Source organism: Cyprinus carpio, chromosome A8 (assembly GCF_018340385.1).
Source record: "Cyprinus carpio isolate SPL01 chromosome A8, ASM1834038v1, whole genome shotgun sequence".
Classification (NCBI taxonomy): Eukaryota; Metazoa; Chordata; class Actinopteri; order Cypriniformes; family Cyprinidae; genus Cyprinus; species Cyprinus carpio.
In genome coordinates this window covers 21,087,048-21,105,746 of record NC_056579.1, presented here as the reverse complement: position 1 = coordinate 21,105,746, position 18,699 = coordinate 21,087,048, and the positions used below count along the sequence as shown (strand labels likewise).

At 34.5% G+C, this 18,699-nt stretch overlaps 2 protein-coding genes across 4 annotated transcripts; both read right to left on the bottom strand.

Annotated features, from left to right (window-relative positions):
* Positions 1–799: 799 nt before the first annotated feature.
* ankrd39 (ankyrin repeat domain 39) lies at positions 800–2,106 on the bottom strand. Of its 2 annotated transcripts, none has more exons than XM_042762770.1 (5): positions 2,050–2,106; positions 1,755–1,866; positions 1,556–1,659; positions 1,245–1,448; positions 800–1,113 (listed from the first exon to the last, which is right to left on the bottom strand). In XM_042762770.1, exons 2-5 carry the CDS (start codon positions 1,843–1,845, stop codon positions 979–981), a joined length of 534 nt encoding a protein of 177 aa, XP_042618704.1. In that variant the 5' UTR covers positions 1,846–1,866; positions 2,050–2,106; the 3' UTR covers positions 800–978. The 2 variants fall into 2 exon arrangements, with proteins under 2 accessions (XP_042618704.1, XP_042618705.1); XM_042762771.1 differs by having other exon boundaries at positions 1,947–2,078.
* Positions 2,107–3,558: 1,452 nt separating this feature from the next.
* LOC109097180 (BTB/POZ domain-containing protein KCTD9-like) lies at positions 3,559–10,849 on the bottom strand. 2 transcript variants are annotated; one of them, XM_042762762.1, is made up of 12 exons: positions 10,625–10,849; positions 9,947–10,068; positions 9,693–9,736; positions 9,408–9,504; positions 8,677–8,735; positions 8,431–8,559; positions 8,035–8,102; positions 6,997–7,092; positions 6,755–6,904; positions 6,561–6,666; positions 5,285–5,418; positions 3,559–5,190 (listed from the first exon to the last, which is right to left on the bottom strand). In XM_042762762.1, exons 1-12 carry the CDS (start codon positions 10,670–10,672, stop codon positions 5,074–5,076), a joined length of 1,170 nt encoding a protein of 389 aa, XP_042618696.1. In that variant the 5' UTR covers positions 10,673–10,849; the 3' UTR covers positions 3,559–5,073. The 2 variants fall into 2 exon arrangements, with proteins under 2 accessions (XP_042618696.1, XP_042618697.1); XM_042762763.1 differs by lacking the exon at positions 10,625–10,849 and adding an exon at positions 10,429–10,595.
* Positions 10,850–18,699: the final 7,850 nt, after the last annotated feature.

Sequence of the window (18,699 nt, the reverse complement as noted above, 5' to 3'; positions counted from 1 at the left end):
ATGAGCATTTTTTAAATCTTTCTTCATTTTTAATATATTACTTGATTGACTGAAGATGACTGCTATGATACAAAACGTGTGTACATCAGACATTCTAAATGAAGGGAAGGTTTTACCCGTCTCTGAAACAGTTTTAAATCAGATCAGAGAAGTCCAAGCAGTTTGAGCTGGTTTCGAGAAACTGCTGTAGCTTTCCAGATGTGTCAGCTACCACGTGCATCAATTACAGCAGCCAGTAGCGGGTTTTGGCACGGGCGAACCGGGCGTGATACATGGGGGGCGGAACGAGCAGTTATATAAAAATAAAATAAAAAATTCCTCTGTTACAGAACAGGGCATTGATTTCACACATGTCCACTGTAGAGGACATCGGGACTTAAATCATGTTTATCAGGCATTTTGGAGACAGAATATTCACAGAACCACAACCACACGGAACATGCTTTGCACTGCATTGCCCTTGTGCTCTGTAGTGACATCTGTATTGATCTGCACTGTTAATTTACACAAAACATCATCTTCATATTTACTTATCTGGGCATGTAAACAGCTGTTTATTAATTTATGCAAGTTCTTCCGAGGCATCAAACCTAGGTTTCCTTATAAAGTGCTGCATTAACAAAGCTCCATCACCCTCTGCTGGAGAAAACATAAATCACAGACTCCCTGTGAGGACTGTCAACCAATAAAGACTTTTCGCTGACATTTTCACTCAAACTTGGTCACTCCATGTCAAATTGACAAGCATTAGCATCCAAGCTAAATCTGCCAATGTTTCAAGCCTTTTTTGTTGATCTGGTCAAATTTAGTAGCAGTGGATTGACTCTTGAAGAAAGTGACCATTAAGACTAACCTGAGCAACTATGCCTCTTTCCAACCAAAAGACACACTGATTCACAAGTTATAGCCTAGCTTTTGAAAAGGTACTTCATATTCTTTCAGGAGAAGGCCGAAGGCATTACAGACAGTAAGATCGGGTCATTGTGGCCTCAGGAACTCATTCTCCGGACAGAGATCGAAAGATGTGTGAGATCTTTTATTCTTCACATCTCGTAAGGCTGGGAAGCGGTTCACCAGCAGCTCACAGACGGCGAAATGCTTCTGTTCAGCAGCCTGTGTGCACATACAATCACAAACACACTCAGAAACCAGCATCAGATAGTATGCAACTTATAATCAACATAACAAGCTCTACATAAAAAAAAGCCCTTTTATCAAGAATTCATCATGTTGACCTGTAGTACCTTATGAAGTGCTGTAGATCCATCATCATCAGTTAGGCATGGATCAGCCCCGCGGTCTAACAGTAACTTGAGCACACTGTGGTGTCCGCAGTAAGCCGCCCTATGAAGCGGGGTTGCCCCACCACGGGTCTGGACGTTCACACAAGCGCCACAGTCCAGGAGTAACTCACACACTGACTGCTGACCTGCTCGACTAGCATAATGCTGCTCCAAAGAAAAAAGATTCACAGTAAATGTGAATGGGTTATGCATTATGAAATGATCGTAATTAATACTGTCTGCATTAATGGTGAATTATAAAATGAACAAACCAAAGCAGTGTAGTTTGCCTGGTCCCTCATATTTGGATCAATCCCTTTTTTAATAAATGCCCGGACTCTCTCCACATCTCCATCAATTGCAGCTGACCATATACCTACAAGCAAGCAATTCACATCTTTCTGATGTACCAGTATGGGGTGATATTATGATGATGTATATATATATATGAACATGCAAGCAGTGATGTACCTCTCTCAAAGTCCATCTCCTCTAGAGTCTGATAGACGCTTGCTGTTGAGCGATGGGCACTGCAGGTGCACTGATTTCCATGGGAACCCATCCTAAGTTTATTTGGTATGAACTGTATGAAGTACAACACATAAGTCCAACATGCTTCATGTGTTATGGACACTAGTGACAATGCGTTCAGCTGTTACTCACAGGTTATATGACGAACATTTGACACTTTTGTGTTTTGTTTAAGGAGTTCTGATGAATTCTGATATAGGAATACCTATTTCTGTGTGTATAAAACTGTCATTACCTGTACATGTGTTGGGAAAGAAAGAGCGGATGTGAAGACAGGCAACTTCTGCGCACAACAAACGAACGGTCTTTCAAAATAAAAGTCAAGCGTAAGCGACATACCTTCGGATTTGAGTTGCTTGGTCCTGGTTTTTATTTATTTATTTATTTTAGTTTAGTAAAAAAAAAAAAAAAAACATATATATATATATATATATATATATATATATATATATATATATATATATATATATATATATATATATATATGTTTTGTGAGCACATATGGGTATGCCGTTTGGGTGTTCACCTTATTTTCACAGACAGAAAGAGAGAGGCAGACAGACAGAAACCCTGAATATAATGTTTCCTGTTCACTCTAAAATAATACTAAACTAAGGGAATATTCTGTGATGAATATCTTGAGCTCTGTTGACAGCATCTATGGCATGCCGTTGATTACCACAGGAAATAATTTAGTTCCTCTTCTTGCTTCCTTATGAGAAGTTACAGTACATTTTTTTATTTTTTATTTATTTGATCCAAAATACAGCAAAAGCAGTAATATTGTGAAATAGTTTTACTATTTAAAACAACTGCTTTCTGTTTGCATATCTATTTTAAAATGTATTTTATTCCTGATTAAAGCTGAATTTTCAGCATCATTACTCCAGTCTTCAGTGTCACATGATCCTTCAGAAATCAGTGTAATATTCTGATTTGCTTCTCAAAAAAAATATTATTATTAATAATAATATTTAAGATTAAGAATATTTTCAGGATTCGTTGAACAGAATAGAAAGATCCATAGATCAGCGTTTATCTGAAATAAAAAGCAACTGTAAAATTATACACTATTATACATTATACACCAGAGAAGTTTCACCAGCTGTTTTTGATCAAAAATACAGAAAAATTATATATATATTTTTCTATTAGGGCTGTTTAAATGATTAATCACGATTAATCACATCATTATCACATGATCCCAAAAAATGATGCATTATTATCAAAGTTTTTTTTAGCATGCTGCTATATGTTATGTAACACATTTCTATATTTATGATAAAAAGTATATAAAAAATACACACACATAAATTATATATTTTAGAAAATATTTACATGTCTATACATTTTATTTTTTTTATATTTTATTCAGATCATTCTTTGAGATATTTTATATTATATATAAATTATTATTTTTTTTTAATAAATATATAAACCTTTTAACATATTCTTCTCATAAATATATACATGTATTTCGCATGTGTGTGTATTTATATAGACATAATAATAATGGTGCTATACACAGTATACACACATATATTTTTTGTAAAGTATTTCAAAACTTTTATTTTGGATGTGATTACTGTTATTTCGTTGATCAAATAAATTAATAAAGACAGAAAACAGGACCTAATATATATATATATATATATATATATGCAGTCTTCAGTGTCACATGATCCTTCAGAAATCATTAGGATATGATGCATATCCAAAAGAATAAAGACAGAAAACAGGAGTTTGATTATAACAGTCTATTTATGGAAACACACTTCCGTAATAGAGTGCAACAAAGTTTGGTAAAGAGAGAACAGGTAGATCATCCCCTCCACCACTTACATAAATACAGCTTGATACATAAATAAATAGCTAGCACCCTTTCCACAAGGGTCTGATATACATAGAAAATCACACTTTAAGTGCAAAAGTCTATTTTGATTGCCTTCATTAAACAGGATTGATAGAGTACCTAGAGTACAATAACATTTGAAATGAAAAATAACAGCATGTTGTATAACAAAATACTCTGACCGAGATGGTTAGGTTTTGATTTTTTTTTTTTAACCATGCAGCAAATAATCCAGGTCAGTTGATATTATAATGCAATAATTGAGCAGCACTTAGACCTAAGTAGCATTTCATAAATGTGCTACTTTGTCAGTCTTACACACAATTTTTTGATATGAATGCACAAGTCCTAATTTAGTGCTTCATGTGTTCAAAATATTAACAAAAAGTGGAACGATATTGATGAACAAACATAATATCATGACAAACATTAAATAAGGAAGCACTGGATTTGATAGTGACGTGAGAAACATCACAAAAAAGTTTGGGTGTGGGTTAGTCACTTCAACATTTCACTTCAGCAATTAAAAGATTTAAAAAAATGGGGAAAATAAGAAATCTGAAAAGTGGAACATTCACACATACTATATAGTGATATTATAAACCAGCATATTGGCTGGTTAATTATTGTGCATATTAACCTATGGCTAAGTGTTATTAAATAATTAATAGGCGTTGCAAAAATGCAGCGAAACGTGGATTGCATTTGGTTGAAATCTTTGCATGACTGCATGGTTTCAAAAACTAAAAAAGACTTAAAACTAGAACGGGTTGTAAGGGAGGTAGATTAAACAACAAATGGCAAATCAGAAATCAAAACAAACAATTCATTTGGTTTACATGTAAATGTGAAAACAGAATATGTAAAAGCTATATGCTTTTGTTGCATATTTGAAATCAGACCTGTCAGTTATATGAGATGTTTAAGGTATTTTCCATATTTTATATATAAAAAGCTACTATTATGAGTTTGTTTTGCTTGTAGTAAGCTGTGCAGCAATAAGCCTTATCATAAACCACCAACAATTGATTGATAAATCTAAAATACTACAGACATATTTGGTTGAAATATTTGATTGACTGAAATGTTGACTTCATTATTTGAGACAAACACAACATGAAACGTATACATTCGGTAAAATCGAACAAAAGTTCGACTCAAAGCATAAATAAAACCAAAAGCATCAAGTTTGGTTTGACAAACTCTACACTAAGCTTTCGCTATTTTTGGCCCTGACTACAGACCCTGGATGTGCACTAGTGCATGAGAGTAAAGCTCAAAGGCAAACCAAGTGCTAATATTGCATACGGTTTCACAGGAGCGTGAAACGAAAAGTGGGGGTCGGGGAAAGGGAGAGCTGTGAATAGCTGGCTGGTGAGGTTGCCGGGCAGGGAGACATCTAAGTGGTTATCTCACACTTTGGGACATGTGCAGTGGAGTCAGCATCTCCTCAAAGATGGCTCCTTTCACATTTGAACCACGCAGGTTGGCTTCCTGTAGATCGCAGCCTGAGAGATCGCAGTTCTGCACATACATGAAAGAAAACATTTGTCATTTTCTCAGGGTTATAATATCAGGAATGTGGCTAGATGCCACAAAATCAACACGGTTGTCTCACCTCGAGATCTGTGCCGGCTAATGTAGCACCACGCAGGTTACAGTTCTTCAGCTTAGCGTTCTTCAGCGTCGCCACACGCAGGTTTATACCAGTCATCTGACTGCCCTCCATGTCAACTCCTTTCAGATTAGCCCCTAAAGCGCACAGAGAATACACCAATTAACCAACTGTATAACAAAAACCATGATAATGCAACATTAATGTGCCATCATTTTCATTAGCAATGACTAGCATAGTCACAATGGCAAAATGTCAGTAGTCGCTACAAATACCAGTAAAATTCCACAGTTCTCTATTCCAATTTCTATACCATAGGGAAAAAAACACATTTTAACTATTTTTATATTTTTTAATTTAACTATTTGTAAATAAAAAAAACAGTTCATTATATAATTATAAGTAAATAATATGTTACATTATCATGTAGCCTTCAAATATTGTTAAATTATGTAGACATTGCATTAAAAAGATCAAATTAAAGTAATGAAAAAAAGGCACGGATTTAAGGCACGGATCTATTTTGACACATCAGATATATTTCCAATTCCAAAATCCTTTCCAACTCAAAAAACAAAAATCTCATTATCCAAACAATCATTTTTAAATGGCAACACTCCTGAAGCTTTATAGCGTGTGCTTAACAGCATGGAAAATACAACTTTTATTCAAATTATGATTGGGTTATGATTATTTATTATTCAAATTATGATTAACTATATTATCAACTATATAGAGCTATTGAAATATAACTTTTCAAAAAAGTGGTTCAGTGACACAAGTTGCCCTATGTTTGACTCCTAACCCTAAGGTTGTGGGTGTTTGACTCCTAACCCTAAGGTTGTGGGTTCATCTCGGGTCTGGCAAATACCACGACTGAGGTGCCCTTCAGCAAAACACTGAACCCCCAGTACTCTGATTGACCTTTGCGTCCATTCGCTCAACAAACATGTCTATGATTGGCTGCATAACTCAAAGTTGGACTTAAAAGCCTCTGATTGGCCGTTGCGTCCACTCGATCAACAAACATTTCTGTGATTGGCTGCATAACTCAAAGTTGTAAAAACTTGTTGTAAATAGAAACTGTTGACGCTCTTCACAGACAGCTTAGCTGCTACGGGATCAACCCTGTACTTGGTACTACCAGGAAGCCTGGTATTGTTACGTTTTTACATTTTAAGTATCAACATGGTACCAGTACTTTTGACAACACTGGGAATGACTAATGTATGTCATTTTATTTCTAAAGCTAAACAATGGCTTCTGTGTGCAGTTTTACCCTCTAGATTGGCCTTTAGCCCAGAGGGATCCTCAAAGTTACATCCTTTCAGTGACGCTCCCTCTGCATTAGAGCAGAGCATCTTCACGCCCTGAAGATTAGCACCCTGGAGAACAAGCAAGGCTTTATATCAGTACAAAAGTATTAAAACCAGAAGAAGAGTTTAAAAAAAAAAAAGGTTTTGATTAGCTCACATCCAGGTTGGCTCCAGATAAGTCCGCTCTCTCCAGGTTTGAGCAGCACAGGTTTGCATAGGTGAGATTGCAGCGACTCAGATTTGCCATCTTAAAATTGATATAGCGCAAATCCAGCCGCGAAAGGTCTGCTCCACTGAAATTAAGACCCTGAGAGGGAAAGAGGAAAAAAGACACCTTAATGGCAACATCAAACTGACTAAAACACACGTTTGAAGAATTCCAGAACAATTGTCTTTTACCTGACAGCGTAGCTCTGATTTAGTTGGCGTAGCCAGCAGAAACCGAATAAATTCTTTCCGGGAGAGTGGAGAGTGGTCTTCAGGTGGATGAGAATTCTGCATGTCATGGAAAACAAAATAAAAAAGTAAAATGAATAAATATATGCATACACAACATTGACAATCCAAAAAATTCCAAAATTGGAATATTGCATAAAACATTTGCGAATAAGCAGAGTTTCCATCCAACGAATCAAAGAGAACTAAACGTCACTTCCTGATAAACTGGCACTAAATACCACTAAGAAAAGTTGAAGCCACTGAATATAATAATTTTCATTTATAATAAATTATTTGCACATCAGAGCGAGCAGAGGAAACACAATAAAAGCAGTCATTGCTTTCAGAGGCGAATGCTGCTGTTTGGGAGTGCAGTCATGAAAGACAGTTGTGGGAGGGAATTAGACAGAAACACTTTAACGACAGACTTTGCTCAGGTTTTTAAAAATGAGCAAAACAACATTTCACATGCTGTACAACAAGATCAGTCCACTGCTTAGTCAGGACTTTTTTGATGTGCGATTATTACCGTTAACCCTTTTTCACCAAAAAAAAGAAACACACTTAAACAAGCATAAAAACTTTTTTTGCAAATTAAGGATTATTTCTTATTTATTTATTTTCAAAATTTAGCGTTTCCATCACTTGTTTCTGATGCGTTACTTCAAAATGTCCATAAAAACAGTGTGATGGAAACATAGTGAAGACTGGAGTAATAAAGCTGAAAATTCAGCTTTGCAATCACAAAAACTATACTAAAACATATTAAAATAGAAAACAGTTATTTTGAATAATAAATATATTTCACAATATTCCTTTTTTTTTTTTAGTTTTTTTTTTTTTTTAGTTTTTTTTTTTTTTTTTTTTTACTGTATTTTTGATCAAAACATTGTAGCCTTAGTGAGCATATCTTAAAAATCTGACTGACACCAAACTTGTATTTACATTTGACATAAAAAAACTCTTTATTTATAAACACTAACACTTCTATTCTATTACCTTAATGGCCACTTCTAGCTGTTCAGCCATTTGCTCTATTCCAAAGAATCGCGCTTCTTCCAGCACTCCTATAAAAAAAAGAAAAAAAAGAAGACAAAAACATTCCAATAACTTTAGAATGAAACTGATTGGGGATATGGACACATTCATATGTTGTTATTATTATTTATATACAAAAAGGTGCATTTTATCATATTACTATTGCTGTCACATTATAAAAAAATTGCCTTGAACAGCAGTGATTTACCAAGTTTAAACTTATTGCATCTATCTACACCCCAGGCTCAAATGTACAGCATATCTAACATACTAACTTTAATATCTAATGTATATCTAATAAACTAGATGGGAACTATCATCCGAGAATGCCTTCGGTAACATTCAGACGTCACTCACCGAATAAGTTTATTCCTTCATTGACAATGATCTGGCCGTGCCTCAGGTAATTCAGGATGGGCTCGAAGTACTCTGGGCTGCGATCAATGAGGTAAGCCCCTCGCTCATCCTGCTTATTACCCCATACATCTGCAGATCAAGAGAGAACTCTGACAGAACTGTGCCACACACTGATTCACAACCTGATGAAATAGCAAGACAAACACTGCTTAGAACAGTCAGTGAGTGAATGTGAACTAATCTTACCCTTCTCTCTAAACATGTGTGCCAGCATGCTGTCAGGCTCCTTACTCACAAGAGTACTCCTTAAACAAGAGGAAACAGGTCAGACTTTATTAATGACATCGCAAGGACACACCCCTACGCATCTGCAGACTAGTGTTATTTTATTATTTAGTATTCATATTTTGAATTAGCTTTTATTTTTTATTTATTTAGTATTTTAATTTTTTATTTCAAATTTATTTTATAACTCAAAATCATCCACATAATAAATATACATAAGCATATACATAATAAATATACCCTGTACACATACATATATTATGTAAACAAAATTTTATCTTTATAAATTCAAGTGACATACAAATTATGTAACAAAACTTTTACTTTGGATGTGATTACATCATTAATCTGCAGACAATAAGATATATATACTATTATGTACTTCTATAAGATACATATATATCATATTTATCTATACGCTATAAAGAATAAAATAAATATATATGCAGATGGCATACACTCTGGCAAAACGTATCCTTGTGGCGCGGCTGACACAGAAAATCATAAGCCGCCTGCGTACTGCTCAGAATTGTCAAAATGGCGCTACGCTGATTTAGAGAGACACAGAGGAGAGGAATTGTTGAATAAAGTCATTATTTTTGTTTTCTTGGTGAAAGATTAGAACTTGATACTTAGAACTTGATATGGAATTTATGCCAATAAGACCGCAAACCCATGGTGCATGTGTTTACCTAGTTGTTGTAAAAAGCCGCCCACCAATATTCAGCGTCAGCCAATCGGTTTGCGATCCTGAGATTTCATCTGACATTTTCCCATCACTCTGAGGGTCTAAAACAAAAACACATTCATTGTTTTACACACTGACCTAAGCACACTTCCGATTTCACTGAACAATGAAAATATATTTTTATGCTTTTAAGAAAAGTGTCTTTGTTATGTGTTTGTGTTCTCTGGAAATCTCACGACCTTGACGTTTCAAGAGGCATAAAGTAGAAAACAAAATGATGTTGACTCACTGATGAAAGCGTCTCCTTCTGACACATACAGCACATCATCATCTCTGTGGAATATATACACAATAACCAGTAAGTTCATCCGGCATATTACTCTCATTTGCTTATCCCACTCAAGAATCGAGTACAAGGCTCACTGTAATCATTCAACCCAAAGCAGGTCAAACTGAGAAAAGCAATGCATTTTTCTATAACATTCCCCCCGTTGTCTTTCCTAAATAACCAATTATTAGCTGAAAAATGCCAATGCAGTGCACCTGATGAGGGCAATGTCATCTATGAGACCACCTTTCCCATTATATAGGTTACAAGCCCTGATTCCCAATTTATTGCTGGCGACTGTCAAAAGATCAGACAGAGTCCCATAAACAGCTACAACCTGCAAAAGAAACAAATGCATGATCAAGCCATTAAAATTGTAATGCTATTATAATAATTATTACAAGCTGCCTGCATGGATAACGTGTGGAGTGAATAAAGCAACTAACATTTTTCACTACTACTTAGTATTTTAAGAAGTATTATTTAATAATAATATTTTAACTATACAAAACATGCATAGATCAAAATTATATATATATATATATATATATATATATATATATATATATATATATATATATATATATATAGACATTTGTTGTTGGTAGTGGCAGTACAATACAGAAAATGCAATTGCGAGTTATAATAAACAATAATGTTAAATATAAGAGTAAAGCGAGCTCTTATGTGGCCTTACCCATATCGTCAGGAGTAACATGATAACTGAATTTTTTAGAGTAGCATGCTACTATCTAATAGTTTTCTGTATCTTTACTAAATAAAGTGAGAAAGTGAGTAACAGAAGGTTTCATGCATTAACAGGTCATCGCTGTCCCCTCAACACTTACTGGAGTTAAACGCAGGCTAAACGTGCACTGCGTGTGTTCACTCACCTTGCCATTTTTGGAGGTTCCGTTGACAAAAAGCGTAACCCTTCGCATGCTTTGTTCACACTAATTAAACGTGTTAACTGTACAAATATTAATAAATTAATATCTCGCTAAATTATCTATGTTTTAAACTAATACCTACGTAAAGAGCAAACCTAGCTACATTGTAGCAAGATAACGAAGCGGCTGTCCAATCAAAACAGGGATACTGTTGCCGACCTCGACGATCGACCAATCACAGGACGCGTTTCATAGACTGGGCCCGCGGCTCGGACCAATCGGACACAATTGTGGCGCTGGACTCTTTAATGAAAAACTTGCCTGGTGAGAATGGAATCTTGACGCAAGGGAAGTGATTACCTCAGTGACTGCGGGCCGCTGTAGTTAAACTACTCATTCATTACGAAGCCGTGTTTAGGACTGCGGGCTCAACTGTGGACGGCCCAGCGTGTGACAGACCGTAAACAAACTGTCAGGCCGAAGTAGTGTCACAAAACGAATCCCACATCTCTAATTCTGTCATTTATATATTATCTAAAGTCTCTAAAAATAATAAATAAATAAAAATTACAAATGCAAAAGATAATTTTACTTCTGTGCAAATGGATTAAATGGAAGAGTATTTGATGGTTTCAAATGACATATGTATATTGAGCATTTTTCTACACTAGGGGGCAGAGTAAACATATTTTAGGCTTACTCTCAAAAAAACTAAACCTAAAAAAAAAAACAATCATACTTGTTTCACATGACTCCGACATTCCCAAAAATTCTCAAGGACTGCCACATTTAGTATTAATAGAATTAGTATTAGGCTAATCATGTATAATTAGAATTTATTATTAATATCTCTAGCTAACATAAGGTGATAATAATAATAATAATAATAATAATAATAATAATAATAATAATAATAATTATTATTATTATTATTATTATTATTATTATTATTATACACATTTTAAATTATAACTATATGCATTTTTAATTGAAAAACAATTAGCATTATAAAGAATATGGATCCAATTGTATAATTTTTGATCCACATGCATTCTAAGCTGGAAACCATGTTTATGAACTAATAATGTAAACCTTATGATGTCCTAACTGTTTATGAACATCTAATGCATGAAAACTATTTGTTTGCACTATCTAATATGTCAGATCTTAAAAGCAATAAAATCACCTCCCTATTATCTTTTTTAATACCAAGAGTATTACAAAAAAAAAAATCCCCATAAGATAAAACTAATATCATTACTTGGCCAACAGATGTGTTTGTCTTCCTATCTGAAGCATTTAGAAAAACTAAAACAGCACACATGTAGAAGCATTGATAAATGTCGTTAAACAATAAGGCAGTGAGTGATAATATCCTGCTTATAGCTGACTGATTCTTACATGGTGGCCCCAGTCTTATCTTCTGTAAAAGGCCGGTCCCTTCCAGAATGTCCCACAATGTCTGTAACTGCCCACATGCTCTGCAAACACATAGGGCTGATAATCACTTCTCTTGCAAGCTACTGTTGACAAAATGTCCTTCAGGTATACAGGGAGGTTTCGAGCTCTCCCTTGAATTCCCGTTCAGGTGGTGTGGGTTGCGTATTGCCTTCTTGAAAATAAATTAGATAAGGAGCCATATGCACACACACAGTATAGAGAGTGTTTTCTTTACACAGGTTTACAGAGATAATGTTATGACCTATTTTTTATTCAAAACCACTGTCAAGCATGTAAGGTTTGTGCTCCTTGACTGACCTGGCAAGACATATTAGTTATGCTGTCAGTAGGGATGGTACCCAGACTGAGTTTAGCCTATTGTTTGACTGATTAAACAATTGATCAGTTAAAGCACAGTTCCATTTTTTAAGGTCTAAAATAATGAAAAACTAGTGGAAAAAATACTAAAATGTATTTGAAATACATTTATTTTGTGCTAAATATACTACAAATACATTTACATATTTATTTGCTTAATAAAATTACCCTGCCATTGTACTTTTGGTATATTAAACTGTTATACTTACAGTCTGCTAAATTGGAACAATTACTTTTGTGATTTATGCACGTTAATTGTCCGAAAGTAGTGCCGAGGTCCAATTGAAGATATACTGAAGTATATGTGATTGTGCTAAAGTGGAACCATTGCAAGTATACTTCAGGTACACTTTAAATATCTTGCATTTAAAGACTGATATTGTACAGAGATCATACAATCCTTATAGACATATAATCCTTAAGGCATCATATTAAGAAATGTGCATTGTGCAATAAAGAAATACTCCAAATAAAGTTTAATTATATTTTTATATCATCATTAAGTCTTCAATGATATGTCAGTAAATATGTTAATGGTTTTAAATATACCTAGTAAGAAATACATTTATTTTAAATAAATTATGGCATAGTATGGCATTTATTTATTTATTTATTTATTATTACTAGGGTTAAGAGCTTACCATAACTATGCAAGCCACAGTATCTTCTGAACTGGAGTGGACAGCAATAAAATTCTGAACTTAAAAGGATTTGGATTTTTTTTTTTTTTTTTTTTTTTTGAATTATTATTATTATTTCAGGTTTGTCTTCTCTTATTTTTGGTTTGTCTTGTTTTCTCTACACAAATAATTAAGGCTATTTTTCACTAAAAGTACTCTCAGACTAAAGTTGATATAAAGGCAGTCACCTGCTTCAGCATATTTTGTGCATTTTTCATTATGTACAAGAATATTATTCCAGTTTGATTCTCTGTCAAATGGGATAAATAACTTAAAATTCAAATAACAAATACAAATTATATCAGTATTTAGTCATTCTAAGCATATGCTGTTATTGTTGACTATTCTTTGTTTCCCGCAGCTCTTCAAAAAACAAACAAACAAGCAAACAAATACAAATAAGCAAAAACTATAAAAGCACCAATAAAGTAATAATCCTGCTCTCCACTATATACAATGTGTGTATATGTGTGTATACTGTACATATATATTTGGCTGTGAAATTAACCCCAAAAGATCATTTATAGCCATTACTGTGTTAAATGAGAAAATAATCGAGTAGGCACCAAATGTAGCTTTAGAAATAAATATTTTATTTGATTCAACAAAAAATGTATTACACATAAATGTTTAGGCTACAACGTAAACTACGGAAAATAACAGAAGATAAATTGAAAAACATCTCAGTATTTTGTGTCCATGCAATTAAAGTCATTGGTAACCAAAACAGCTTGGTTAAAAATTCTATTATAAAATTAAAAAAAAATTCTAAATATCTTCTTTTATGTTCCACAAATACAGGTTTGAAACGACACAAGGATGAGTAAATGATGTTTCAATCTGTCCAACGGCTGATGGCTAGGAGTTCACAGTTGAAAATATTGTAGTTTTACTCTGCCGGAGACAGCTTCTTGGAAAAGAAGGTACATGGATGGAGTCAGGATGGATTCCCCTGCTGCTGTGAGAGTACCGCTCCTGCTCTAGAGGTTCAGGCTTCAAAGCCTTCGAAGGCCTTGGGGTGCTTGGGAGACTTTGGGAGTTCAGTACAGAGACTTGGGCCTGTCTTTCAGAAGAAAGATGAGTGGAGCGGTGACTGAACTGTAATTCTTGATGAACCGGCAGTAGAAATTGGAGAAACCAAGTAAATGCTGGAGTTCTGGCCAGGTGCGGACAGCTTCATCTTTCCCCCGTCCATCTAAATGTCTTCAGAACTGATGTTATAGCCAAGGAACTTGGTGGAGCGTTAGTGGAACATGCATTTTTCCACCTTGAGATAAAGATGGTTTTCCCTCAGGACCTGCCAAACGTGTTCGGCCCCGTTCTGGGAATACATGAGGATGTCATTATTTTATATACTGTATAAAGGATAATTTTATATATAAAGATTTTTACATATATATAAAATGTCAGCATATGACTTTTATTAGTATCATTTTCACCATTACTATACCTTATTCAGTATGTTGCTTTATAACAATAACATTTTAATTTTAATAAAATTATACATATATATTTAAACATATGTGACCTTGGAGCACAAAACCAGTCTTAAGTGCCAATTTTTCGAAATTGAGATTTATACACCATCTGAAAGCTGAATAAATAAGCTTTCCATTAATGTATGTTATGATAGGACAAAAACAATAATAGACACAAATACAACAATATCAATAACCTGAATCTGAAAAAAAAAAAAAAAAAAAAAACTTGAGAAAATCACCTTTGAAGTTTTCCAAATGAATTCTTAACAATGCATATTACTAATCAAAAATTAAGTTTTGATATATTTACGGTAGGAAATTTACAAAATATCTTCATGGAACATGATCTTTACCCAATATCCTAATGATTTTTGTCATAAAAGAAAAAATTATAATTTTGACCCATACAATGTATTTTTGGCTATTGCTACAAATATACCCCAGCGACTTAAGACTGCTTTTGTGCTCCAGGGTCATATATATCATAAATGCTTTTTATGGTATGAAGGAAATATGTTCTCCCATTAACCATTTATATGTTATATATTATCTAATTTATATATGTTACAAAATATATCTAATAACCTTCCTATTCATTTAAGAAACATTTGGAACATCTACAAAGTTGGTTTATTTCTTTATTTAGTGAGTGGGATATTTCAGCATATGGTTTTGAAATGAGCATAGGCAAATAATGACAGATTTGGTCAATTTTGTGATTTAAACATACACTAGTTTGCTGTCGTTCCATAGGTGACATACCTCCAGTGAGCTAGCAGTGTGTTTCTGTGGTTAGGACACAAGTACTGTACTGCATAAAGAGGGAAGTGTAAACAGTGGTTAGTACTGAGCTTCTATCTTCATGCGTGACTTGTGTAAATTGTTTCTAAGCAACTGTGGCTCTCAAAATGGCTCTGAAATGGCTAATGGGTTGTAAAGCACATAGAAAATTATGATAAACAACTGTCCCTGCTAAAAGGGAGAAGACTTTTATATTTACCCTCTGTTGTAACATGCCTTTTGAATTTGGGGTTGCCAGTTGTGTTTAGCGAAACGCTTTTTCTGACAGCATGGATGTTGCTGAGGGTGATGTAAGTCACAGTGCAAGATTTCTACAGTATATTGAGGAAACACAGGGAGCTGTGTAAGAGCAGCCCGTGTGCCAGCGGGTCGTCTGAAAGCTGCACCAGTCCATGAATAAAGCATCAGGTGCTGTGCAGCTCTGATCTGTTTTTTTTTTAGGATCTCTTTGAAATAAATCAGATGGATAAATAATAAATGCATACAGTCAGAGTGGAGACAAGATAGGAAACAGAATACAAACCCAGAGAGGGAGGGTGAGAGAGATGATGGAAGAGAAAAGGAAATCACAAACACTAAATTACCTTACAAACATCTTTATTACTTCCTCATCATGACTTTTATCTCTATCATTATCATCATCATTCCTTATTATATAGACAGAACAGCGTTATAACAATAACAAGCATTAACTATATTTTAGTTTTATAACATTATACATTTACACACATATATATAATACAAATAATTTGAAACACCTACAAACTCAAATTGAGTGAATTATTACCAGTTATCTATTTAATATTGCTCCTAAATCTGAGCTCATCTTCACTTTTGGAGTTCCCTCAGAATTGTGTTATTTATGCATGACTGCAAGCATATTACTATACACATTACTACATAAGTAAATAAATAAATCCAGTAATGTAATTTATGACAATAACTATGAGTAAATATTATTGCAGTTCCACTGAGGTACAGAATTGACAAGAACAATTGTTGGATCAGTCTACTATAAGACTATTATAACTATTCTGTAAAGAAAACATCTAAATAATTTATCAGAGATGCAAGAAAACCAGAAATATATTCAATATCACAATTTGAGGAGCCCATTAGCACTTGAGCTGAGTCTTTGTGAGAAAAACAATTTTCATGCTGCTCAAAATAGCATATTATTGATTGATTATTGAGAAAAAAACTGCCCTTTTAATTTCACTCAGTTTCTGTTCTCCATAATTATTTAAAGATAAAATGAGTAATTAGGATTTCAAGGTAAAATCATATAAAGTCATACAAGCATGTTGTTGCATAAAAAACGTTACACAAGAAATGCACCTAATTAAATCAAAAGTATTGTAGAAGATGGAGTATTTTAAGTGTCACAGATGGAGGAAAGCTCTTATTTAGAGGAGACTGAGAGCATCAGTAGAGCTGTTAGGTTTGACTGGACTGCTGTTCATAGGTGATTATTATTATTATTATTATTATTATTATTATTATTATTATTATTATTATTATTTTAAAGCAATGAGATTAATTGGAACACTCTTTTGGAAGCCTTTATCTTCTCTGATGTTTTTCCTGAGTTTCCAGAAGGGGTTTCAAAAATGAAAAATTCATTGGAGCTTCACAATTTGAGGATATGACAATTCTTCAGTTGTATGTCCACACATAACACATGCCACCATTACACAATTATACCCAGATAGTATGAATTTATGTAACGTCAACCTCTATGCTTATAGGTTGAAGGCTAAAACTGCTATAGCTACGTGAGTTTCAGTTTCTGCTCTTCTGTGGAGATAAATCTGATGGCTTGAGGCATAACGTTCTACCTATGATTACTGGTAAAATAAATAAATAAATAAAAAGATGGATATGCTGCCAATCTGCTACAATCACGGCCTTCTTCATTTATGAACACATATGGATAACTGATGGAAGCATGCAATTTCCCAGAAAAACTGTCCTGACAGCCCTAAAATGTACACCATTATTAAGTAGCATACAAACCCAATTCCAAAAAAGTTGGGACACTGTACAAATTGTGAATAAAAACAGAATGCAATGATGTGGAAGTTTCAAATTTCAATATTTTATTCAGAATACAACATAGATGATATGTCAAATATTTAAACTGAGAAAATGTATCATTTTAAGGGAAAAATAAGTTGATTTTAAATTTCATGGCATCAACACATCTCAAAAAAGTTGGGACAAGGCCATGTTTACCACTGTGTGGCATCCCATCTTCTTTCTATAACAGTCTGCAAACGTCTGGGGACTGAGGAGACAAGTTCCTCAAGTTTAGGAATAGGAATGTTGTCCCATTCTTGTCTAATACAGGCTTCTAGTTGCTCAACTGTCTTAGGTCTTCTTTGTTGCATCTTCCTCTTTATGATGCACCAAATGTTTTCTATGGGTGAAAGATCTGGACTGCAGGCTGGCCATTTCAGTACCCGGCTCCTTCTTCTACACAGCCATGATGTTGTAATTGATGCAGTATGTGGTCTGGCATTGTCATGTTGGAAAATGCAAGGTCTTCCCTGAAAGAGACAGCGTCTGGATGGGAGCATATGTTGTTCTAGAACTTGGATATACCTTTCAGCATTGATGGTGCCTTTCCAGATGTGTAAGCTGCCCATGCCACACGCACTCATGCCACCCCATACCATCAGAGATGCAGGCTTCTGAACTGAGCGCTGATAACAACTTGGGTTGTCCCTTGTCCTCTTTAGTCCGGATGACATGGTGTCCCAGTTTTCCAAAAAAGAACTTCAAATTTTGACTCATCTGACCACAGAACAGTTTTCCACTTTGCCATAGTCCATTTTAAATGAGCCTTGGCCCAGAGAAAATGCCTGCGCTTCTGGATCATGTTTAGATATGGCTTCTTTTTTGACCAATAGAGTTTTAGCCGGCAACTGCGAATGGCACGGTGGATTGTGTTCACAGACAATGTTTTCTGGAAGTATTCCTGAGCCCATGTTGTGTTTTTCCATTACAGTAGAATTCCTGTATGTGATGCAGTGTCGTCTAAGGGCCTGAAGATCACGGGCATCCAGTATGGTTTTCCGGCCTTGACCCTTACACACAGAGATTGTTCCAGATTCTCTGAATCTTTGGATGATATTATGCACTGTAGATGATGATAACTTCAAACTCTTTGCCAATTTTTCTCTGAGAAACTCCTTTCTGATATTGCTCCACTATTTTTCGCCGCAGCATTGGGGGAATTGGTGATCCTCTGCCCATCTTGACTTCTGAGAGACACTTCCACTCTGAGAGACTCTTT

Coding starts and splice junctions, on each gene's coding strand:
- ankrd39 (XM_042762770.1), bottom strand. CDS start 1,845: ATGGGTTCCCATGGAAATCAGTGCACCTGCAGTGCCCATCGCTCAACA. Junction 1,660..1,754: donor GGAGATGGACTTTGAGAGAG/GTACATCACTGC, acceptor GCTTGCTTGTAG/GTATATGGTCAGCTGCAATT. Junction 1,449..1,555: donor AGGCAAACTACACTGCTTTG/GTTTGTTCATTT, acceptor TCTTTGGAGCAG/CATTATGCTAGTCGAGCAGG.
- LOC109097180 (XM_042762762.1), bottom strand. CDS start 10,672: ATGCGAAGGGTTACGCTTTTTGTCAACGGAACCTCCAAAAATGGCAAG. Junction 9,505..9,692: donor AGAAGGAGACGCTTTCATCA/GTGAGTCAACAT, acceptor TTTTTGTTTTAG/ACCCTCAGAGTGATGGGAAA. Junction 6,667..6,754: donor TATCTGGAGCCAACCTGGAT/GTGAGCTAATCA, acceptor CTTGTTCTCCAG/GGTGCTAATCTTCAGGGCGT.